We start from the raw sequence: 26,477 nt of genomic DNA, 5'->3' as shown, positions 1-26,477 counted from the left end.
GTGTGGATCCGGGAGACTGCATTGGAGATGAAGCGACAGAGGACTGAGGTGGAGCAGTAGGGATGAAGGAGTCTGACGGAGCCAGAGGGACGAAGGGACTAGGCGAAGCCGGAGGAGTGGAGTCCCGAGGCGCAGGATGATCAACGCCAGACCAAGGCGGCGCCAGAGGAACGAGGGAGGCCCGCGGAGCTAGTGGACTGCCAAGCCGTGGTGGAGAGGAGGGAGCTAGGAGTCCTAGGTGGAGCCGATGGGTCAATAGGCCGAGGCCACGAACACTGAAGGCGGAGTTGAGAGAAACTCCAGCCGCGGCGAAGTTGGAGGATGGCAGTCCAGCAAATCTCACACCACATAAATGGTGGGCTGAGGGCAAGCAGAGGGGCTTCCAGATGACAGCGGAGGAGGTGGCAGGAGAGGGGTGGGAGGGCGGGCATTTGTGACCCTCCAGGCATTCAGGGCTAAACTCTGGATCAAGAGGCCCCTTTAGGCTGAACATGGGAACAGGATTGCACTCTGGAGGGCACTTTCTAGGAGCGGGCACTGGAGGGTGCTCTGGACTGGATTCAGGGGCTGGAGCACTCTCCCCTTCGTTTTGGCAATTTCGCCGCACCATACTCAGCTCACCCTCAGCTGCAGTGCAGGGGGCGAAGCTCCTGTCCACACTCACACAGTCCGTGGCTCTCTCCCTCATGGCAGGCTCCATAGCTGGCTCTCCCACCTGGACTGACGTCACGGCCTCCGCAGTGATCATCAGCTCTATCGCTCTCCCTGGCGATAGTTCATAGGTCGCGGCGGGCTCTGGCTCTCCATCAGAGGTGGGCTCGGGAATGTGCTCCACCCATCGGGGAGATGCTAGGCTGGGCACTGGGTCAAGAGTGGACCTGATGAGATCATCCACGGGGCAGGATGGCCATTACATGAAGGCAGTGATTTCTGCTCGAGGGCCATCTTTGGACGACGAGATATACACACTTCTTTCAAGCTTATGTAATAAAACGTGCAAAACCCATAAAAAATCTCGGTAGTGAGATGGGCAATAGCCAGAAAAAGTCTGGTATGACCCTCGAGCGATCTTTTCCCCTGCTCCAGCAGGAGAAGGATGTATTCAGGGAGGGCGAGGGGATCCATTAGTGAAGCAACGGGAGAAAAAAAAACACTGAGTGAAAAACAGAAACAAAATGGAGGGGAAACATGCTATTTAAACTGTTGTTGGTCCAGTATTCTGTCATGATTGTACTACACTAAGGAGCGAGGAACAATGAACGAGGAGACACAGGAGAAATCGCAGGAAACACAGTCTTTAATCCAGGAAACAGGGGGTATACAGGACAGACAGGAACACATGTAGCACAAGACATTCACATTCAATACCGGACAAAGGAGAATAGCACAGGCTAGAAATTAAATAGGGCAGATAACGAGGCGCAGGCAGGTGAGGAGGATGAACTAATAATAAAACACACCTGAAAACAATAAACAATTAAACACACGGGAACACTAGGTCACAGAGTTCATGGGGAGCAAAAACACAACACAGACAGTCCAGAATCCTGACATTATATTGTTCAAACTGTATTTTCTTTTCTTTTTTGCCCTAAACCTAGCCCTTAACCTACCCCTCACAAGAAACCTTTTGCTATTTTAGATCTTCAAAAAAGATCATTCAAAGCTTGTTTCTTCATGGGGACCAAAAATGTCCCCACAAGGTCACAATTTACTGGTATTACTATATATGTGGGAACATTCCAGGTACCAGGTACACACACAGAGGTTTACCATGAAGAATGCTTAAGTCCTTAACTGTGCTGTAATATTTCTAATATTCAGAATTGCCTGTTGTAATATTTAAATGTGCTGTAATGTTTTAATACAGCAAAATTGAATATTTCTTGAGTTGGGGTACTCAAATGGACTTGGACTCTGACATTTTGGATGCAAACATTTTTCAGAGTACAAATGAATGTTGTGTGCAACATAAGAGAGCATAAGAAATAAAAATTAATAAACATCTACCACTCAAACTCAGCTGGTTAAAGATTAGTACCTGACTCGAAAAGGTGAACTCAGACCCAACACTACCAATTTCTATCTATGATTATACATGATGGTACTTGACATAAATCATTGTACTGAAAGATTAACTGTAAAGAATACAGTGGTAGTACTATGGAACCATGGTTGCAGATCATTATTCCCATAGACGTCAGTGTAAGATAAACATACTAGAATATTCCCCATGATATAGTGTCTTCACATAGCTGCCCATTTATTGAATCACTTTCTTTGCCACTCACTGTAGAAGAAAGAGCGGAGAATGTAAACAGCTGTAGAGTCCCTCGCACTTGAGTTACCCTTACGTGTTAATAATGTAACGTAACATAAACCGACATCTAAGTCTGGAGCTTTTTATAAAACGCTGTGGCCCACTTATCAAGACTCTGGCCCATTTTCTTTGGTGACAAGTCCTTCGCCGCTTTCCGTTTTTACACAAAGCGCATGTAAAAGTGCAGCTATCATGAAATGAGGCGTTACTGTTCAGGAAATACAATTCAATCCCTTTATTGCTGATTTCCATGTAAAGGTCATGATTGAATGACTGTATTCTGGCCTTGAATAGATCATTTACAGCTATTCTCAAAATAACTCAAAGCTCGTATCATTAAGTATCAATTCTAATCATTTTTAAATGTACTCATATTTTCTCTGATGTTTTTACTGTATTGATGCTGTTTTTATCTTTTCATTCACCTCCAGGTATGATGTCTAAAATATACTGAGAACCACCTCATTTATGTCAGTTGTTTCCCGGTCTAAAGTGTTAACTGTGAAAATGGGTTATGTACTCATTCTAATTAGAAAGTCATTTCTGTCCTACCTGTGAGCGACAAATGGAATAGGCTGCTAAAAATGGGTTGCTAAATGATGTGTTTTTGCCTTGCTTTAGTACTATCTGCAGGTGACATTTAAAAATGGAGACGCAGGTGTTTTGAAAAGTGACACTGTTATTTGATTCTTTTTGATTATTCGGTCAAACCTTTTCACAAACTGCATGTAAATCAAAAGGCATTTGCTTAGAAGTAAAACTGAGATTTTAATTACTGTATGTACATAGAATTAAATTCCTGGTGAAAGTCTCATCACTGCATATTCCAAAAAAAAAATCTTGTTCTTCCTCCAAAACAACTTGTTTTATTTTGACACCACTTTGTTTCAAACAATTCTGGATGGATAAAATCAAATCCCACCCTGCTTTTCTTATTATTGAATATACTGTTTAAAAATAATTGAAATGTCAATTATGAAAATAAATGGCTATTCAAATGATAGTCTATCCAGAAACACAGGGTTAAATAGCAGTTTTACTTTTACAACACATTCGTTTGAACTGAGCCTGTTCACCATGTACTCACCCTCAAACTCACTTTATTTCTTGTGAAGTTTAGTAGAATGTCCACGCTGCACATTTCCACATAATATGAATGATGACTTCTGTATATGGTTTCTGATGCTAAATCCAAGATCTATATTATACTTAATGAAACTATAAGCATTGGCATTCATTTCAGTGGTAGTTTTTGCTGACTCAGGACCCTTATGAAAAAGAATTATACTTTAGCATACTTAAAGTGTGAACTGAATGTAAGTTTTCAAATACTTAACTGCATGTTAAATGCAATAAATAAAAATGTATTATAGTTTATATTAATATTAAATCCTATTAGCTGAACTTTAGAGTGCTTTAAAGTAGGACTTAAGTATATATATTTGTAGATCATTTCATTGCTAAATGGCACTCAAAATAACGAAAATGACATAGCAAGCTTTTTTAATGCCTGTCCGAGGAGAGAGATGCTTTTTAGTTTCAGCATCTACCAGCAGGTGCTAATGGGGCCATGCTAACCTGCAAAACCTCGACACATTTCTGAGTGCTGTTTGTGAATAGAGGATCAACACTCTTTTGTGCTACAGTTTTAGCACACAGACCCTGGTGTTTGTGGGTCACATGCAACAGATGAGAAACATCTCGCCCAGTCTGTCACAATCAATGTCAACACAGCAGCATCTTTACCTCTGTGTGACACCATGGCACTGTACAGCTGGGAAGCCGATCTCCAATCAATCGGCAATACAGCTAACACGGTCTAAAGTTCCCTCGCAAGTACATGACAGCCACAATGCAAAATCAATCTCATCTTGTCGCGAGTGTTTCATTAGGCTCCTTTGAATTCAAATAAGTGCTTAACAATTTGATTCCCTTAAATGCGTTATCTTCCAAATGGAAAGACAATGGTGACTGGTTTCAGATTATATGCCAGGCTGAAGGAGGAGACTGTATGCATTTCCTAATGACAGGCAATATTATTCAAGCTAAATTAGATTACCCAAACCCTCAGGGCCATCTCCATAAAGGTCACTGAAAATAGAACTGTCGCATACCAAATCGGTTTGTACCATTCTCCATCAGCTTTAATCTGTGCCACAGACATGATGGGCAGTAATGCGGCAGAACATTGCTGATCAGGGCCATTCAGATGGACTAATTTCTTAATACTGAGTAAACAGGCGGTTAATGAAGACTGTTAGAGAGGATGGAGACAAACATTCTTATTGGCAAGGTCGGGGGGAGGGGGGTTCTTATCGACCCAAGTAAAATAGCCCACCGTATTAATATTCTTGTCAAAAGATATCAATGTGCAAGCAAAAGTATTAAGTCTGATCTCAATGGAAGCTTGTTTCCGTCACACAATAAAATAAAAAGGTAATTGCAACTTTTTGTCACTTTCCAGACTTATTTTTCTCACGTAGCTGTTTATAGTTCATAATTTGTCTCTTTTTCACATAATTGAGCATAAGAAGTCAGTCATAAAGATGCTGTAAGACTTTTTATCTCAGACATCACAAAACAATGTCACTAATTAATTCACAATAACACTTTTCTTCACAAAAGTCTCTTAATTTCTCAGTCTTGTGAGATCAAAAGTCATAATTTTGATATATGAAAATAAATCTGAAAGTAGTTTTACCTTTAAATAAATAAAAATCCATATATCTCCAAAAAAACTACAAAACACACCTTACAATAACAAAATCAAAAATTTGATTTAAAATTCATCATAATAAAAAGTAAAATTCATTTCTGAAACAAGGAATATTCATTTTAATACCTATGGTTAGGGGGTTGTTTAAATCCATAAGCAATTCTGATAACCCAGACATCACCAATTGTCATTGTTGGGTGAGTACGTCATGCTCTTCTTCTGTTAAAGTGGTAAAAACTTGTTTTGATGTCCTTGCTTTGAAGATTAATGAACAGCCTGCTTTTAAATAAATGACACTTTCGTTCATATCCCAATACTGAGAGCTAAGAAGAATGCACGATTCACCAAAGATTCAAACCATTCATAAATGTCACTGGAAGGCCACACTCACTATTTAGACAAAAGTGCAAGAAAATCTTCATTTATTTTAGTTGTCAAAACAGTTCAGTGAAGGAAGCTAGTGTCACTGGATTGTATCAGAAAATTGCCATTTTACATTTTGTATCTCAGCATTATTCATAGAGGAAGAATAGCACATGTGCTTTATAATATGTCAATTCTGTCATTTACTCACCCTCATGTAATTTCAAACCTGTATGCTTTAATGCAAAAAAATGGATTTAAATTTAAAGCGTCAAATGCCTTTCTAAAAAAACTAATTGTCTTTCTAATTATGTTTATTATGCAAATATAGACTCCTAGGCTGTTTTATTATTCCTAGTCTCGTTACAAAACACAAAAGTCACATAACCAAGCACATATAAGCGAGACACCATTCCTCGATTAAATTTATTTATGTGAGCAACGATATGTTGACTTGTCCAGAGAATTGTGATACAGAGAAATACTGAGAATAACATTAGCAAATCAAGAAAACCAGAAGGACAAAATGCCTTCCATGATGAACAGAGAGAACATTACAGGTATTTATAGTGAGCGATGCTTGGCAGTGAGGCATCCTGGAGTCATCCTGTTAATAATACTGATAAAGCACACAAAGTCAATGGGTTAGAGAAAAACATGCAAACATTTACATCTACCCACCACACACCGTTCTACAAAGAGCCATGGCTCAAAAGCTTGTGTCAAAATGGCTTTACTAAGAAAAGGTAGCTGTGAATGCTTCAATTTAGTGAAACACCAGATATTTACATCAATCTGCAACCTCTCCTTTTGTGAGGAAACACTTTTAGCAATGCGGATTTGACCGCTCACATGGATAATGTAGTCCTTAGTGGGAAAAAGTGATAGATTCTTGACTAAGGATCTGTCGAGGGGATGCGAGATGGGAAAGGAAAACCAGCAGTAACAAAGAAGAGATGAGGTTATATTGTCGACTCAATGAGAAATCCAGGCACAAGGCTCTGGTGAGGCTAAGACACTTTGAATGGTCTTCTAAAGGGCTGAATTGGCCACACTGATGTCTTTCATACTGCTCTGCCCTAGATACTTATCAGCGGTCTCTGAAATGCTTCTCAGGGCTGACCGGCTCAAAACCTGTCTTTCATTTCCGGATGTCTGACATTTCTCAGCACTACTTTTATCAGCGGACTCAAACAATGTCCGATCCCCAAAGGTGCCCCATTCAGACAGTGCACAGCCATCACTCACATTCAGGCAAAGTCCAGGCTTTAGCAGAGGTGAAACTCCTCAATGAAGATGAAGGCTGAGGAATTACATCACTCTTTGACTGATTCACAAAGCGATGACACTGGCTGGTTAACTACTGACACTTGTTGATCTACTATCAATGGCAGTCAGAATTCAAAGTGATAGTATAAAACTTGAGCCCTGTTGAATACTGCTATATTTCCCTGCTGAAAAGACCATTAGAGCATATGATGTGTTTTGGATGCTGGTGCTGGGCGAGGAATCCTGGAGTCTAAACCAGACTTCTGAACTAAACACAATGTAAAATCAAAACTCTATTTACTTGCTTAATAAACATCTCTGGGCTTATTGTGCATTATTCCGCATGACTCATCAGTGCACATGGAAAAATGTCTCTATTTTCCTTTTTGGTTGATGTCACCAAAGTAATGTAAGTTTCACCCACTGATCTGGCTCTGTTCATGCTCCATCAACTTTACATTGATACTCATTCATTTAAAGAAATATCCTGGCCACCCTTTTCCATATAATCAAATTGAATGACAACGGGGACTGTCAAGCTTCTGATTTGTGATCAAATCATTCTTTTGAGATCATTTCAGTGTATTTTTTACAATCAAGTTCACACAAACAATTGGAATGATTCATTTACTGGACTGATTTTCTTCTTAGGTGACTCAATGGTTCAGTCAATTGGAATATTGTGTATGAGCCATTGGGTACACTTGACATAAAAGCAACATAATAGTAGTCCATTAGTAATCCAAGTTATTATTCACTGATAATCTTCCTTTCCAGTCTGGTGATTGCAACTGGTATCATGGAGATGATTAAAGAGAAAATTCTGGTTAACTGCACCCCCAATTCTCATTCAAATTCTTTATATGGAGAATAGCTGCTTGGACATTATTGAAAAAAAAAAAGAAAAAAAAAAGATTTGGAACGTGAGTAAACTTTTCAGAATCCAATAATTTTCCAATGGGCAAAGTCCAATCCAGCCTTTCATTCAGAAATATGTCATATGACAAAAATAAAATAGGTTGCAAATGCTATATCATGCCAACTTTAACTAGCAAGACTTCCTAGGTCAAATTTTGCTGATGAACAGCATGTCTAAGCAGGTTCGCCACATAGGAAAGCACCAGACCAGAACAAACTAGTCAGAACATCATGAAAGTCCAAGCCTGTCTTTTCAGCAGGGTGTATATACACAATTAGTAGTCATAAATCACCTAAACTAAATTGTTCCAGTGATTATTTAGTAATACAACTGATATTTCTAGTTAACAACAACAACAAAAAGAGAGGAATACAGTTTTGCGCTGTTGCAAAGTGGCTCCAGAGTACGTCTGAGCAGTTGATACTGCCAAGATGATAGGCAGACCGAAAAGACAACTGTGGCTACAAACATATGACACGAACAAGGGCGTTCAGTATTCAATTTGAGTCTCTACTGAACACACAATAGAGGGAAGGCTTCAGCTGTGAGCCTATGTTAGCACCATCTCATACTGTGAGAGTCATTATCACATTGGTATACATTGAGAGTATGGCACTGCACTGACAAAAAAAGATATTTATCAACTAAGGGAATGGACTGGCTTACTCAAAGTTCTTAATATCTGCCAAAGACCATCCATTTTACATTTGCATGTCTTGCCCTTTGATAGGAGATAAGTCTTTCCGAAATGTCCTGTTTATATGTGAGGACCAAGCAAGGCGAAAACAAATTAGCATGTTTACAATGATTGTTGAATGTCAAGATGAAATCTTTCCTTTTTTACTTCTTTCCTGCTTCTCCTTCACCGATGAGAGACATCACTTGTTGACTTGCTTCACCAATGTGTATCCCTTCCACTGGCATCTGCCACAGGCCACTGAGCCCTGATGGCTCTCCATTCAGTATGGCCTTAACAGTATCTCTTCCTTTCCAGTGTGTACCCTCATACAGGTGTTGTCCTCCTGTTGATACCATCATTAAGGTCTTTGGGAAAGCAGTTGTGCACTTGGAGGAATCCCGAATCATGGTCTGGGCTGTAGGAGCTGTCTGTCCCTGACTTGAGGGGGTCTCTTGTCAATGTGTACATGTTGATCTCTCCGACAGGCACCGAGCTCATCCTCTTCATGCCCACAGGTGACGCTTCGCGAGATGCTTGTGTTGAACGAGAGCTGGAGCGCGAGTGCCGTCGACGATAGCGAAAGCTGGGTATGCGAGAATACGGTGAAGAGGATGAGGTAGCCTTGATGAACTCACGGTGCGCTTTGAATCGTACTTCGTTGCTCTTCTCAATGTAGATACTGACAGCCAGAACAGCCACCGCCTCGGCCACAATGAAAGAGAGCGCTCCGAAGTAGAACGACCAACCGTAGTTATACTGGTTCTTCTTGTCTTCATCTCGTTTGTCACTGGGGTCACCGGCATTGCTGGAGATGTACACGATTATACCGATGATGTTGCTCAATCCTGCCAGACACAAAACACAACACAACACAGATTTTAGACAAAACATGATAGATTTTCTCAGGGGTTAATATTAATGTAGACATGGCACTTGGCACAGGCTGCAAATGTCTACTTATCAACATCAATTGAATCAAAGTTATAAAAGTTTGGCTGGTTTGTGTAACTCAGGGAAGCCAAACCTGCTATAACACACTTGTTGGTAATTTTCAAGCAACCCTGAACACCATGATTGGATGGTTCAGGTGTTCATAATAAAGACTGGAGCTAAACTATAGAGGAAGTTAGCTTTCTAGGAGCAGGGTTGGCTACCCCTGGAGTAACTGGTCCTACATGCACCACAATGTTCAAACCACAGTCAACCAGTATGAGAGGTGGGCATGCTTACAAGGATACTAAAGACTGCAGCCTCTAGCATGAGTTGGTGGTGTGCCTATTGAGGCTAGGGGAGTGAAGTTTACCTGCACAGCTTGCCTCTGTTACACTCACCCTAAAGTTCACTCCCATCTGGGTCACAGCACCAAGATTTGAACCAGTGTCAACCAGTATGAGAGGCCATCCACTAACAAGGATGCTAACATCAGTTGCTAGTGTGCCTCTGGAGGCCAAGGAAGTGAACTCTATGTGCACAGCTCTTACTAGTTGCCTCTGTCACTCACCCACCTAAAACTCACTCCTTTTGTATTTATTTTCCAATGTATTTAGTCTTACTTGTGCCACTCTGAGAGGGATGCTGTGTGGCAGGAATGCTAACAAGGACAAAGAAAAAACACATCATCCATCATTCAAGCAAAGTGAGGTTTAGCTGCACAGCTTGCTTCTGTTACCCTAAATCTCACTCCCATCCGGGTCATGGCACTAAGATTTGAAATAGCATGGAAGGCCATTCGCTAACAAGGATGCTTAAGACCACAGACTCTAACATCAGTTGCCAGTGTGCCTCTTGAGGCCAAGGGAGGGAGGTCTATGTGCACAGCTCTTACTAGCTTGCCTCTGTTACTCACCCCCTAAACCTCAGTCCTATTTGGGCCACAGCGCCAATGTAACAGGTCCTACTCGCACCCCTCTGAGAGGGATTTGAAACAGTGTCAACTGTCATGCGTAGCAAGAATATTAACAAGGATGCTAAAGAGCATAGCCTCTAGCCTTGAGGCCAGGGGAATGAGGTTTACCTGCAAAGCTTGCCTCTGTTACACTCTCCACCCTAAAGCTCACTCCCATCCGGGTCATGGCACCAAGATTTGAACCAGCGTCAACCAGCATGGGAGTCAATCCGCTAACAAAGAATCAATTGCTAGTGTGCCTCTTGAAGCCAAGGGAGTGAGGTCTACCTGCATAGCTCTTACTAGCTTGCCTCTGTCACTCACCCCTTAAACCTCACTCCCATTTTGGTCAAGGCACCAATGTAACTGGTCTTATTCGCACCACTCTGAAAGGGATTTGAACCAGTGTCAACTGTCATGCGTGATGGGAATGCCAACAAGAATGCTAAAGAACATAGCCTCTAGCCTTGAGGCCAGGAGAGTGAGGTTTACCTGCACAATTCTTTGGAGCTAGCCTCCATTACATTAGCATGGTCCAATTATCCCCAATTAACCACTTGTTTTACATATGGATCTTGACCTTTCCAATATTGTAGACATGCTGATTCAGTATATTGTGGTAATTAGAAACAATTGCAATTGCAGAAACTAGGAAATCTATGACCGGCCAAGTCTTTTCACTAACTTTACAGTAGGTGTATCAGGTGATGAAAATATAGTGAATACAAGGAAGGCACTTTTAGAACAAGCAATATCAACCCACTAAATTCAGTTGAATAACAGCTAAAAAAGTGGGGGAGTTGTCGCCCCCTCAGTTCTAGTTCACCTGCCAGTAACAGCAGGGATAAGTTGTGCTATCAGAGCATAGAAATTCTCCTATATAAAATTCCAGTTATATTTAGTTAACAAATTGTATTTGATAATGGTGCTTAATAAGTGAGTTAAAAGACCCCTGTGTGCATGTTAGCAGGTGGTCATTAGCAAGTTTACCTGCTGCCACAAATAGTATCCCTGCACTGAGTAATATGCTGTTCCTCTTGCTGTAGATGCGTCCTATCCCGACACATAGCCCCCCCAGCAACAGCAGAATGGTACTGAGGATGGGGAACACACTCGAGGCGCGCACGATACCTGTTCACACACACATATAAACACGGCTTTTACTTTAGCAAGATATCTAAAGGTGCATGATAAGAACATTGAGATATAGACAGTAACACTGTAACATTTCTGAAGAGAGAGTCACTCACGTAAGAGATATTCAGAGCTGTCTGTGTCATAATCATTGTCATCTGGGAAATGATTGATTCGGTAACAACTTCCTTTGTTGAGACCTACAAAAATATGAAAACGGTCAAGATTAGAGTCGTGAGGACCTGGAAACAATGCAAATCTCCAAGCATAAGTGAGAATGCTGGGCAGCAGAACAAACTATTTAACAAATAACAAAAACATCCTGCATATGGTATGAATTTGTTCTGTTATGAAGCAGTAGAGGATACACTTTTAAGCTTTGTAATTGTTTAGTGACAGATTTTAAATTCAACAGGGGCTTTCACACATGCAACCCTTTCTGGAAAATTACCAGTAAATTACAGTTTTGATGCCATGTCTGAACAAAGCATAAGATTACCGGTATGAGCATGTACAAGGTCTAGACACACTTAAGTAAAAAGTCTGCTTTGGGCCTGATCTGAAGGAGATGATGCAATTACTCTGTGCTATTTACAGTAAAATCAGGTTTGCACAGAATGCGTTTTTGTGTTCCACTGGGCCTTTTAATTATTTTTCTATGTAAACGTGCTAGATGTATGGCAATCCAATAGGCTCAGCATTGCAAATTTTGTTTACATCCAAAATGCTCCAAAATGCTGTAAATACTCCAATACAGTTTTAAATGCCATCAAATGCAATGTCTTGTATGTAAACACAATTCTACTATAGCATAATTTTGATTCTATTGGCTAGCAGTGTTTTCAGCATCTTGCATATGAACATTGCATATTTAAAAACATGTCTTGAAACCCTGCCTTATTTTTCATTCATCAGAACTGCGGCTCTGCAGTTGGATATATTTTTATGGCATCTCGTGTTAAAAAAAAGTATTCTATGTGATCATCACCTGTCACTCTGAAGTCAAAAAATGTGTATGGTGTATTTACCAGAAAAGACGATCTCAAAAAAAAAAAGTAAATTTTCTTTATTTAAAATGTAAAAATAATAATAATAATAATAAAAAATATATATAAACTGGTATAAAACCATATTCACAACCAATTTTAATTCCATAATGTGACATATTTCCAAATGACGAATCAACTTGGGAAGACTTTTTCCAATGAGTTGTTATTTTGCTATTATTTCATATTCTTTAATTCTTTACTATTAACTGTTAACATTACAGTAACATTAAGTGACTGCATTAACCACTGGAAACATTTTAGAAATCCTGCATAACCTATAACTGACCTAAACGAATACTAAAAAAGGTTATTGGCTATTGGTTAACTTTAACCAATAGCTCACATAACCTAGGTGATGTCAACAGAAAAGTAAAGTTTCAAAGTAAGAGCAAGCTTTATGACTTTCTCTGGAAAGACCAAGAATGTGTATTAAGAAAGTTACTAGGTTGATTTTTTTTATTTGATTTGATCTTGACTTTAAGCGGGGAGATATGTGTTCAGCAGGTCTTAACATACATCATAAAGTGTCACATTGCAAACCTCCCTCCCTCTGTCTCCAGGTGGAGTCTACTCCCTGTGACACAGCTTTTGTGTGGCCCAGCATGCCATTAATTGGGTCTAGTGTTAAAAAAGGAGCAAATTAATTAGTATTAAATAGGTCTGAGAAAGTGGGGCATGTTTTTTCTAGTCTAGTCATTGTAAAAAAAAAAAAAGAAAAAACTCTGTAAAATATTGTAATGTAAAACAATATATAATTTGAATCTGAAACATTATGTCACAGATTTTAGTTTTTTTTATAGATAGAATGGTATTCTATTATTTGTGGTACTATGGTATTCTTTGAAGCATCTTGGGGTAATGTAAATATTATGGTACATGAATATGAATATTCTCTAGTATCATTGTGTCTATCATATTACCATGGTATTATCTTCTGGTTTTGTATTATACACATATATTTACAAAATACAATAAACAAATCCAAATCAATTAATCAATAAACAAAACTGGAATTAATTGCTTTCTTTTGAAATATTCAATTTCACTCTAAAGTATGTAACATTACTAAGATAAAATGTGATGTCAACTCCATGTCATGCTGAATCTGAATACATTGGTTCTTACAAAGTTAAAACTGCATTTCAGTATGAGACTTTTTAATCAATCAGAACAAGTCTTTAAAAAAGTATTTAACGGTACTTTGTCAGAACTAATAGACCTCAGAATAAATCTTGCTCTTAGGTCACAACCTATCCTTGGAACCCCTTAAGACAAAAACTGTGTAATAAAATCTATCAACAATGGGATGCTGTTCAGTAAAAATCTGAGGAGAAACAATGATCCTCTTTCCCAGTGTGCACTTAAGTTTTGCTTTCTAATTAGTGATGCACATATGCAGAAATGTTGACCGCTAACATTAGCCAATAATTATTATTATTACAACAGATAATTAATGTGATATTATGTTAATCTATACTTCTTTGTCTGTTGAAAAAAAAAAACAGAATGTTCATGGCTCATGAATTTTAATATGGACAGTGCAACTATAGCTTTAATATAGCTTTTACTTATTTTATTGTTATTTATTTATCTGTTGGTTATAGGTATTGTTTTTTTGTTTTCCTATTTAATTACAGGGGAGAAGCCAAAATAAGGTTCTATTGCACCTATGTATAATGCCAAAAGACTATTCTATTCTATTCATTTACAGATGCCAGAAATATTTTATCTGAATCTTTATTCTATTCTAGTCTGTTCTGTTCTATTCTGTTCACTCTCTCTTTTTACATATGACAGAAATATTGTACATCTTTTTCTATTCTATTCTGTTCTGTTCTTTCTATTTACATATTCCAGAAATATTGTACATCTTCTCTTCTCTTCTCTTCTCTTCTCTTCTCTTCTCTTCTCTTCTCTTCTCTTCTCTTCTCTTCTCTTCTCTCGGTTTACACATGCCAGAAATATTGTGCATCTCTATTCTATTCTATTCTATTCTATTCTATTCTATTCTATTCTATTCTATTCTCTCTGTTTATATATGCCAGAAATATTGTACATCTTTATTCTATTCTATTCTCTCTGTTTACATATGCCAGAAATATCGTACATCTTTATTCTATTCTATTCTTTTCTATTTTTACATATGCCAGAAATACTGTACATCTTTACACAATCCATAAATATTATATCAAAAAAATCCAGAAAATTTATACTATTTTATTCTCTTTTCTATTTTTACATATGCCAGAAATACTGTACATCTCAATTCTATTCTATTCTATTCTATTCTATTCTTCTCTTCTCACACATCCCACAAATAACACATGCCAGAAATATTGTACATCTTTATTCTATTCTATTTTTACATATGCCCAGAAATTCTCTTCTTCCTCTCTCTCTCTTCTCTTCTCTTCTCTTCTCTTCTCTTCTCTTCTCTCCTCTCTGTTTACATATGCCAGAAATATTGTACATCTTTATTTGTTGTATTGTCCCCAGTTTATGTGATTGCAAGGCCTTCAGCATCTCTCACGGACATCTTAAATGATATTTTTTGTAATTTGATATAAAAATTGAAAATTATTTAACTGTAAAAACAAAACCTGTTCACCAACATGATGTGAAAATGATCCAAAGACCCGGTGGCAAGGATTTGGTGCTCAAAGAAAGCAAGAAAATCTCACCCTTCAAAGTTCAAATGTTTAATGACACTGTTTATTTCCAATTTTCATTAAACAAATCAGCCATTTCCTGTGTGATTTTAGACTTGGAGACCCCACTGTACATCCACACAGACTCTTTGATCGACTTTATAACTTTTGTAAGTCTGTACAGTGAGTGTGGTGAGCCATAGGATCTTATGTAAAGCTCCGCTCAGGCTGTTGATTTATAGGAGCTGGTTATTGGCCCGGTGACTGAAGTGTACCTAGCCTCATAAAGACAAAATAAGAAACCTCGCTTGACTGACACGGAGGCACATCAGAGAGCGAGTGAAGAGAGAGAGAAGAAAACGAGCGCTCGGTCCCTGCGGCCTGCCTGGAGGTAACAATGCTCATCGCTGAACATGTCTTCTCCATGGCAACCTCAGGTCTGATCCAACAATCTGATTTCCATAATGTCTCCAAGGATGCCTTTGACATCTTCATTGTGGTTTAATACAGCAGACAGCAACACACTCGTCTCCCCCTGCCAAAAGCCCCTCCTGCCTCGCAAACCCACATCCCCACTGGGAACATCCAGCGAGGCCAGGAAACAGCTGCCACATTCCCCGCCTTCTGCTGCCTCCAGCATTTTGTCATAACTGTGAATTGGGGTAGGGCAGCCAATCATTCACCTTGTCGAGAAGAAGCATGCTGGGGTAGTGTGCTTTGGTTTGTTTGTTGATCGATCAATATGAAGACTGCCATGGCGATATACTGTGTCTTCTTTGCTGAGGCAAGTATCAGTATTATTTTGGATACTTATGTTTAGGGAGTTCAACAAACTACTAAAACTGAGTATTATACTGTGGACATCGAATCTCAAATTTATTTTCACTGAAGGAGGAACTGCATGCTAGCAAGCACTCAGAACATATTAGAAAACCACTTAGCATCACCCTAGCAACAACCCAGAACATCCTAGCAACTGCATAACAATGTTGTAGTCACTTTAAATTCTTGAGCAACCATATAACAAAGCCCTAACAAACAGCCACACGCTTGCATCGCAGTGACATGGAAAATGTAAAAATTTGTAATATTAAAATGGGGTCATGATGCTTTTTATTCATGCAAAAAAAAGAAAATACAATGATGTCTCATTGGCACTGCTATTGTTAACTAAAACTAAAATAAAAACAAAACTAAAATAAACTAAAGTTGAATGAATGAATGAATGAACAAGTAAATAAATAAATAAACGAAAAAGGCTTTAAAAATGAGAATGAGAATGAAAATTAGAAATGTTTCCTTGCAACTAATTGAAAGAAGTTGAAGTACTAAAATTACTAAAACTAAATCTGAAATAAAAATTAAAGCTAAACAGAAATAATAATAATAATAATAATAATAATAATAATAATAATAATAATAATAATAATAATAATAATAATAATAATAATAATAATGTCAAAATTACATAAATACTGAAGTAATCCTATTCATTAGTAGAAGGAAGCGGACTCTTTTTCAGACAAATCTTTTAAAACTCTATTAAAGTGCTCCCTATATAAATTTGAATATGTATATTTGAATATGCAGAACTGTATATATATTTTGCTGCATATATGTATAATTTGGTTGTTTTATGTATCTTTTGTCATTTACTCTTCTGTGTAACTGTGTAAAGTCTATTTATTTGTTTTATTTGTTTTTTGTATTTTATTTATTTTATTTGTATTTCTTTGCTGTTGTTTTGTGTACCACTAAATGTTGTGTCTCATATTCTACACATTGTAATCAAAAAAAAAAAAAAAAAAAGATTTAAAAACTCGATTTACTGTTGTTTCCACTAAAAAAAAAAATAATAATAATTGTTTTTTGTTCTTAAACTATATTTCTATTAATGACAGAAGGAATGACTAAATACAAAGCAGTATTTTGTGATTTATTTTCATCACATATCTATCATTGTCATTATTGTTTAATTCAGGCTGTTTATTTGAGGTTTATGCAGGAAAGGTGAAGGGCGAGAACGGCGGTAAGGCACCTGGCACGTGCTCAAAGCTCGTTATGACTGTGTTATTCAATGTGGATCTGTGGCAGAAGTCAAACCCGGTGGCTAATTAGAGACTCTGTGGCCTTTCAGCCACTGCATTTAATTACAGATCTGTTGCACACACTGGGAATGGCAATAGTGACAGCTCTTCCCTCCAATACCCCCTAATCTCACGAACAAAAGAATAATAACCATAGTCAATTAAATACACTCAGGGCTTATTATTTTATTTTATTTTATTTTATTTTATTTTATTGATATTTTATTTATTTGTTTTATTTTATTTAAAAAAACACAAATCAAATAAATACTTAAATTTAAAAAATAAAACTAAATAAACCCTAAATTAAATGTTAAAATAAATGTTAAAAAATAAACAAAAGAAAAATAATAATTCTATTTTATTTCAAATTTTTGTTACGTGATGCAAAAGTTTGAAGTCATTTATTTATTATCAAGTAATTTATTTTTAATTATTTGTTAATTCGATTTTATTTACAGTACATGAGAAACATGGTACAACAAGTAAGAAATGGGGTCAAAACAGTATTATTCTAGATAGGCCTACGCATGTTTTGATCAGTTTGAAAAAAATAACAAATGAATAAACATAAACCATGACCTATGCCCTGTTGATATTGGATATCAGCAGCACTTAAATAAAATAAAATAAAATAAAATAAAATAAAATAAAATAAAATAAAATAAAATAAAATAAAATAAAATAAAATAAAATAAAATAAAATAAAATAAGAATTTTTTTTATGTAACTAAATTAGGTTTCTTCTTTCAGTGGGTGAAAATCAAATGTTTTCACACTATAAAATGACAATACACTAAGTAGTGTTTAATTACGGGTGTCAACTAATTTCCTGAGAAACAAATAGATTTTCTTTTGTCAATATGAGTTCTGCTCTTAAAATGAAGCCTGACGACATAATCGTTCGACTTTTATTAAAAGATAAGCAATAAGTTAGCACTGTTCATCAACTATGATGTCCTTGTTTGGCCTGTGAGTGCATGTATGATGTAACCAGTCTGACTGTCTGAGTCAAAGCTTAAACTGCATACAGTATATTGTGCGAAAAACCTTTCATCTCTCGAAATTATACAAGTATATAGGCTATTAAACATCTGTTTGTCCATCCGTCCGTCTGTCTCTCGTGTCTGTCTGTCTTTTGTCTTTTCCATGGACAATCATAAGAAGCAACAGATTCATCTATTTTTAAACATTGGCCATGTTACCATAGTGATTTCAGACATATTGTTTCCAAGCAACAGCATCAAATGCAAGAAAGACATGAATGAAGGAAGAGGCTTTATGAGGAGAATCTCTGGACTGATTACGCCTTTCTGTCCATTCAAGAAACCCGCTGGTCTCAACCCCGAGAAATGGGGAGCATTTTCACTCCCTTCCAAGTGAACGTCAAGTTATGTTCACTTGAGAGAGGTCCAAGCCCAGTGAATGAGTTTGGATGAGTTGTTGACAGATCCTGTGGATGAAAGGCCACCCAGAGGACCATTTTACTGCTTTTTCATTGCATGATATGAACTATGCTTTAGATGTTTCTCCCTAAATTCATGACAGATGTCAGACGACGCACATACTGTGATCTACAAAAACATTTGAGCTCGCATTGAGACCTGACTTTGATTGAAACTCTATTCTACACTCTTAAAAATAAAGGTGCTTAAAAGGTTCTTCACAGCGATGCCACAGAAGAGCCATTTTTGGTTAATTCAGTCAAAGGTTCTTTTAAAGAACCATCTCTTTCTTACCTTTATATAATCTGAAGAACCTTCTTGAAGAACCTTTTGTGACGTTAGATGTTAAAGGTTCTTTATGGAACCATTTAGACAAAAAAAAGATTCTTCTATGGCATCGTGAAGCACCTTTACTTTTATTCTTCTGGCTTTTCAGTAGAATTCTTCATTTGCTGTCTAGAAGAGATAAAAGAATTCTTTCCTAAAGGCCTGTTTTATGAAGAAAAACTGATTTTGGTGAACTTTAATGTATCTGTGTAGGTTATTAAAGAACTGAGCATCTGTTTTGAGTTCACCTGGACGCAGATAAAGAACAAAAGCCTCCTAAAGCAAGACTTCTTTGTGTGAAGACAAAGGCTGAACAATGAACTTAGTTTTCTCTCTTTTAAAACGCAAGCTTAAGAAAGGATGTCAAGCACATGGTACCCTCTATACAGCAGATCCTCCAGAGCCCTGAGTGCGTGAGATCTCCTCGGACCTTCTTGGGCTGCGTCTCGTCTGAGCTGATGTTGGTGGCGTTACAGATATATGCCCGAGAATAAAGCCAGTAGTCGGTCCCGATGGCGATGCTCATCAAACTGAACGCCACGAAAGCCCCGACGGTGGCCAGCAGCATCTGAATCCCACGGTCACACCACGCCATGGCCACTCATAATAATAACCGCGGTAATAATCCACGCATCGCGTTCGCAGCGCTTTGTTCTGAGAGTCGGTGTGATCAGGAAACTTGAGCGCGTCTCGTCCACATGTTGCTGTTTATATAGTGAGCAGCTGCGCGAGCTCACTCATCGGGGTTGCTTTCTATGCTTTCTGAGGAGTTTTGATCATCACCTCGTCCATTTCCTATAATCGCATGGTCCCTCTTTTCTAAACTCAGATGGCTTTGATTTGGGATTGCGATCTTCAAACCCCACCTTCAGTCACACTAACCAATGAGAAACACACATGGCCTGAAGAATAAGATGATGCTCTCACATCTCTCCACCATCATCATGATGAAGGAAAATGCACGTATGTGTTAATGCTTAAACGAAAGCTGGCTGTAAATGAGTTTAAAACAGAAAAGGAGAGAAAAAAAGTGAACACACAAAAAAATCAAATAGCCTATAAAGTATGTTTTTGGTGCTTGTGTGAATTCATAAAGAGACTGGAATGAATTTTCATTGTTTTGTGTTTTATGTGGTATGAGATTATATTCTTTACAAATATTGGAATAAGGAGCTGGAGTCAGTAACAAAATTAGAGTTCTGGTTCTGGCTGCTGATTGGTCAGTACCGCGTTCCAGTCGCGCTAAAATCCACATAAAATTGTTTATATGACATATTATATCATATTTTTTTTTTTAAAAGAAAACTTGTGTTTTTAATATAATTTATAATATGTAGGCCTACTACTAACTATATTGTACACACCCTTCTAAAATAAAGTAAATCTATTATAATCTATATTATATAATCTGTTGAAACATGGCAGATGAGGTTTGAAAAAATGTAATACATTATCTTAATTATAAATGCAGCCATAACTAATATTGTTATGTTAAATTAACCAATGGTGTCTTACAAAGTATGGGATAGCAGGTTTTATTCCAGAAATTATTTGAAAGGATTTATTATAGCTAAATGCAAGCAAGTAAAAATATTGACTATTAATATATCTTTTTTTTTCATAAAGAGATTTTTTAGGCTACCAGAAATGATTTAATCAACTGTGACCCTACAGTACGAGCGGCTTGGGAAATAGATGGATGGACGGATGGCTGGATGATTTCATCATCATCAGTAGTAAATGGTGCTCAAAAAACTGACACAGACCTGCTTTCACACAGTATCGGGCAGATTATTTCTAAAATGTGCTGCTGATTATGGACTACAGCACTGTAATCATTCATTTACATTATTTAAAAGCAGAAACTGTGTATTGATAAGGGAAGGGATGTTTTCCCATTGTTATCAATAAAGACTGTTTATTGTTTATGTATAAAATATTTTTAGATTTTTCAGCTTTATTATTTAAGAAAATCATACCCAGGGAAACAAATACTTTATCATAATATTTTTCTCATCAGTATACAAAAATACCATTAAAAAGGTACAATGGAATTGATGGTATTAGATTAGATTGGTACTTTGATATATACTGTACCATGGTACTGAATGCTTACTCTATTTCTGAACCATTCATGTGGTTCTCCAAGGAACTTCCAAGCATTCCATAACAAGTTTAAAATAGCATGGAAGTACCATGGTACCTATTTGATTATTGGCCTTACATCAAATAAATAAACCAATAATACCATCCTTCCAACCAGCAGTCATTTGACCAGCAGTTAAAACAACATGTGCTGATGAAACAGTTCTCTGAAGGACAATCAAATAGATCCTCTTTGGGAGACATTAAAAAGCGATTGTTTACTGAGTTTGCGTCAAGTACCTGATAAATCTGTTCTCCTTCAATCTAGTCCACCTGGACCCTCAGAGTAAAATGATTATTCAGTCTCTCCTGGGAGACAGACATTACGACAGCAGCCGGTTGTTTGTTAGCTTAACACATTTTACACAAAAATTGCACTATTGAACAAGGAAGCCACTAAATCCATTAGCAATATGAATGTTTCTCAGGGAACACATCATAATATTGAAACAGAGGTGCGGGTGTGCTATTACCATTCGAGACTGGAGACTGTTTTTGATATTTATAGTGTAATAAGTATGGTGGAGGTGGAGTACAAAATGAGCCGGACCCCTAGATGAATGTGTGATCAGCCCAGGGGATCGATGGAGAATGTGTGGCTGGAGCACTCAGAGCGCCCTGACTGCAGATTCACTGATTGGGCCGATCGAGATGAACACAGGACTTCATCAATAGCAAGCAAATGGAAAGGATCTATTCACAGCTACCTGGTTCCCTACACTCTTTTCAAGAGATGGGAAAAAAATAGGTTTACATGATGTTTCTGATTACCAGTGTGTTTTTCTACACTTTGCAAATTTTTGACTTGTGTGGATTTAGTAGTCATATTTTGTATAACAAAAAACATTGTTTTAACCAACATATGCCAAGCAGTTTAAAAATGGAAAATAGAATAGAATAGAATAGAAAAGACTCCAATATCCCTGAGAACCTCCTTAGGACAAGCAGTTTATAAAATTGAGAATAGAATAGAATAGAATAGAATAGAATAGAATAGAATAGAATAGAATAGAACACAACAGGTTTTAGCATCCTGAAGAACTTACATTGGACAAACTGTTTGTAAAATTGAGAATAGAATAGAACAGAATAGAATAGGCTTTAGCTTTCTGAAGAACTTACATAGGACAAGCTGTTTGTAAAATTGAGAATAGAATAGAATAGAATAGAATAGAATAGAATAGAATAGAATAGAATAGGCTTTAGCATTCTGAAGAACCTACATAGGACAACCTGTTTGGAAAATGGAGAATAGAATAGAATTGAATAGAATAGAATCCACTATACCTACTTGGGACAAGCAGTTTGGAAGAGAAGAGAAGAGAAGAGAAGAGAAGAGAAGAGAAGAGAAGAGAAGAGAAGAGAAGAGAAGAGAAGAGAAGAGAAGAGGTTCCACCACCCCTGAGAACCTACATAGGACAATAGGTTTGTAAAATGGAGAATAGAATAGAATAGAATAGAATAGAATAGAATAGAATCCACCCACCCCTGAGAACATTGGAAAGGCAGTTTGAAAATGGAGAAAAGCAGTTCGGAAAAAATAAAAAAGAACAGAATAGAACAGAACAGAATAGACAAACAAACATTGGAAAGGCAATTTGAAAATGGAGAATAGAATAGAGAATATAATTAAATATACTATAAAACTAAACTTAGTTGTAGTAGTTGGTCACTGGCCAAATCAAAAGAGCCCACCGTCAAGTCTCTATGATACTCTGGTCTCTTGATATGACACAAGGGCATCCTTTGGTGCAAGTCTTTGGGAATTTTTTGGTCAGTTGATTGGATAGAGAAGCAATAGCACACTTCTCCTCAGCATGCTGATTTGAGGTAGGCCCATCATTCATGTCTTAATCAGAAAGAAATGTGTGGGATGAGATACACATTGTAGTTTAATACTTAGAGCTGGGGTATGGGGGAATAAACCTAACCCAAGTATAAGCAAAAGTAATAGTGACTTAAATAGATGATGACAACACAAACTCTTCTGATATGTTATTGCCTTTATTTTACCTTTTGAACATCATAGCCACAGACAAATCCCATGTGTCTTCACAGCTGTATATTGATGTATGCCGTGTAAATTAAAACACTTGAGATTATGTTGCCAGGATGCATCTGTGGTAACTGAAGAGTGGTAGGTGTGAAATAAGCCTGAAAACATGATGTTAACACCAATTATAGCTGCAGGTTGAGCATGATGCTCTTCAAGTAGAGCCCGCGTTGTCTGACAAGAGGACCAACACAACAAAGGTCAGCCCTCTGACCTTTTACAGCATTATTTTTAGAAAGCACTCGCTGAAAGAAGGTTCTGTGCATATTTCACCTAGACCTATGCAAGGACAGAACTGACAGCCCGTCTGCATATACGTTTTACATTATGTTTGCTGTTACAAATACTGAGACACACTACTGTTCAAATGTTTGGGGTTGGTAGGATTATTTTTATCTTAAATCTCATGCAATAATTGTCAATAATGAGTCCAAATACTTACTGGGTTACTGTATTATATTTGAAAAAAAATTTAAGGACACAAATTTTTATCTTAATATTATTTTATCAAGCATATTCATAAGTGTATATCCTTCCGCCAGAAGTTATAGTGCCTGGCATAACAGATGGTTGCTATGCAACAAAAATGTGTTTCATTGGCTTTTGTACTGTATACTCTGCACAATGACAATGAATGTGAATCTAATCTAATAATGATTCGTTATGGGTGCTGGTCAGTAAAAGAAATGTACTGTACATTGTGATACAATGAGAACTAAATATGTTACATGAAAATATTGCATGCACATATTCATCTAATCGTCCACATTATGAAGCTTATTTTAATGACTATGATTTAACAAAGGATATAGCCTATAAACTGATTATCCAACATCTCTGTTTTGGAAAGAAGAACATTCTGAGAGAGAGAGAGAGAGAGAGAGAGAGAGAGAGAGTGTGTTATTTGGAGATATAGTGAGCACATTTTGGGTGCTATTTTATTGTGTAAATAACACAGCTGGAACACTGCACTGAAGCTAGAAACCCAAATCCATAAATCAGATATTTCTCAATTCTAATGAACACATGAGTTAAATGACTAGTTTTAAGCCCTCAAGTAACATCACTGATGAGTGCCGTAGTGAAATCAAAGCATCATGTATTTTAAACCCTCGCCTGCAGATGAGTCCCATTATATTCCACAAGAGCTATCATGTAAATAAAAACGTCTTGAGCCCAGCTGTCAAGACCTCTAGGCGTAATAACTCAACTAAAAACACACTATACAGATGGTTTGAGTGTTGTGACGCGTCCCTAAAGGCGTTATAGGGAATTTTCTCATTAACATGAGAGAGAAAATCAATATCAGCTTTATCGACGCCGGGCTGATAATATCATCCTTGATTCTTTAACCTCTTTAGCTTGGAAATGTGCACTTCAGTGAAAAACAAAAACAAATATTCTTCTATTAAGGGGGAAATGAGCAATATGATTGTCCAACTACAATGTAATAACTGGGCTGTCATCATCTGCTGTAATACTACTGTAAACAACATACTGTATTGTGGTTTGTTTAGCCATCAGTCAAGAGGTTTGAGCCAACCGTGATTTTACCAAGCAGGGTGAGGTCCTGGATCAGCATCCCTGTAGATCCTGGAACTACATTCATATGATCTTAAATCTGTGTTTTGTGCGTATACTGTGCTTAGTGATTCAATACATATTATAATTAATCTAGTTCACTTTGATTTTAAATGAAAACGTGGTTACATTCTGGGTTCGATTTAGGATCCCAATTATTGCTTAAACCTTATTTTTAAACCTTTCATCTTGTTGAAGTGTCATTTGATCTGTATAGGGTGTGAATTCTTTCCCGTGTGAGTGGAGGTAAAAACTGAGAGCTGTGAAATTAAAAATATTTTGCCTGTAGGGACTGAAATCAACTGAATTTTAACTCAGCGGTTTGAGTTGTTGTGGATTGTGCTGCCATCCACAGGTTATATCATACAGGTGCATCTCAATAAATTAGAACGTCGTGGAAAAGTTTATTTCAGTAATTCAACTCAAATTGTGAAACTCGTTTATTAAATAAATTCAATGCACACAGTCTTTAGTTTAAGTCTTTGGTTCTTTTAATTGTGATGATTTTGTCTCACATTTAACAAAAACCCACCAATTCATCTCAACAAATTAGAATACTTTATAAGACCAAAAAAAATAAAAATTTTAGTGATTTGTTGGCCTTCTGGAAAGTATGTTCATTTACTGTACATGTACTCAATACTTGGTAGGGGCTCAATTACTGCCTCTATTCGGCGTGGCATGGAGGTGACCAGTTTGTGGCACTGCTAAGGTGGTATGGAAGCCCAGGTTTCTTTGACAGTGGCCTTCAGCTCATGGGTGCAGTGACTTTGGTTTTCAAAAAACACAAAGGACCAACACCAGCAGATGACATTGCACCCCAAATCATCACAGACTGTGGAAACTTAACACTGGACTTAAAGCAACTTGGGGTATGAGTTTCTCCACCCTTCCTCCAGACTCTAGGACCTTGGTTTCCAAGTGAAATACAAAACTTGCTCTCATCTGAAAAGAGCACTTTGGACCACTGGGCAACAGTCCAGTTCTTCTCCTTAGCCCAGGTAAGACGCCTCTAACGTTGTCTGTGGTTCAGGAGTGGCTTAACAAGAGGAATACGACAACTGTAGCCAAATTCCTTGACACGTCTGTGTGTGGTGGCTCTTGATGCCTTGACTCCAGCCTCAGTCCATTCCTTGTGAAGTTCACTCAAATTCTTGAATTGTTTTGCTTGACAATCCTCATAAGGCTGCGGTTCTCTCGGTTGGTTGAGCATCTTTTTCTTCCACACTTTTTACTTCCACTCAACTTTCTGTTAACATGCTTGGATACAGCACTCTGTGAATAGCCAGCTTCTTTGGCAATGAATGTTTGTGGCTTACCCTCCTTGTGAAGGGTGTCAATGATTGTCTTCTGGACAACTGTCAGATCAGCAGTCTTCCCCGTGATTGTGTAGTCTAGTGACCCAAACTGAGAGACCATTTTGAAGGCTCAGAAAACCTTTGCAGGTGTTTTGAGATGATTAGCTGATTGGCATGTCACCAAATTCTAATTTGTTGAGATAGTGAATTGATGGGTTTTTGTTAAATGTGAGCCAAAATCACCACAATTAAAAGAACGAAAGACTTAAACTACTTTAGTCTGTGTGCACTGAATTTATTTAATACACGAGTTTCACAATTTGAGTTGAATAACTGAAATAAAAGAACTTTTCCACGACATTCTAATTTATTGAGATGCACCTGTATATTACAACCGCTTTGATAAGGCCTTTTTGATAGTAATAAATCAAATGCCATTTTGCCTAATGATCACTTTTTTATAAATCCATATAAAAATTATTATTTTTTTTTTTAGTAGAATTACTTCACTTTGTCTACTTCATTATATATATATATATATATATATATATATATATAT

At 37.3% G+C, this 26,477-nt stretch overlaps 1 protein-coding gene across 1 annotated transcript; it reads right to left on the bottom strand.

The window, feature by feature from the left end:
- Nucleotides 1–5,811: 5,811 nt before the first annotated feature.
- On the bottom strand, nt 5,812–19,710 carry LOC109096996 (voltage-dependent calcium channel gamma-4 subunit-like). Its single transcript, XM_019110688.2, has 4 exons — nt 19,220–19,710; nt 11,402–11,485; nt 11,142–11,282; nt 5,812–9,111 (listed from the first exon to the last, which is right to left on the bottom strand). Exons 1-4 carry the CDS (start codon nt 19,434–19,436, stop codon nt 8,591–8,593), a joined length of 963 nt encoding a protein of 320 aa, XP_018966233.1. The 5' UTR covers nt 19,437–19,710; the 3' UTR covers nt 5,812–8,590.
- Between the last annotated feature and the right edge of the window lie 6,767 nt (nt 19,711–26,477).

This window comes from Cyprinus carpio, chromosome B3 (assembly GCF_018340385.1).
Source record: "Cyprinus carpio isolate SPL01 chromosome B3, ASM1834038v1, whole genome shotgun sequence".
In the NCBI taxonomy this organism is placed as follows: domain Eukaryota; kingdom Metazoa; phylum Chordata; class Actinopteri; order Cypriniformes; family Cyprinidae; genus Cyprinus; species Cyprinus carpio.
This window is presented reverse-complemented; position numbering and strand designations above follow the sequence as displayed.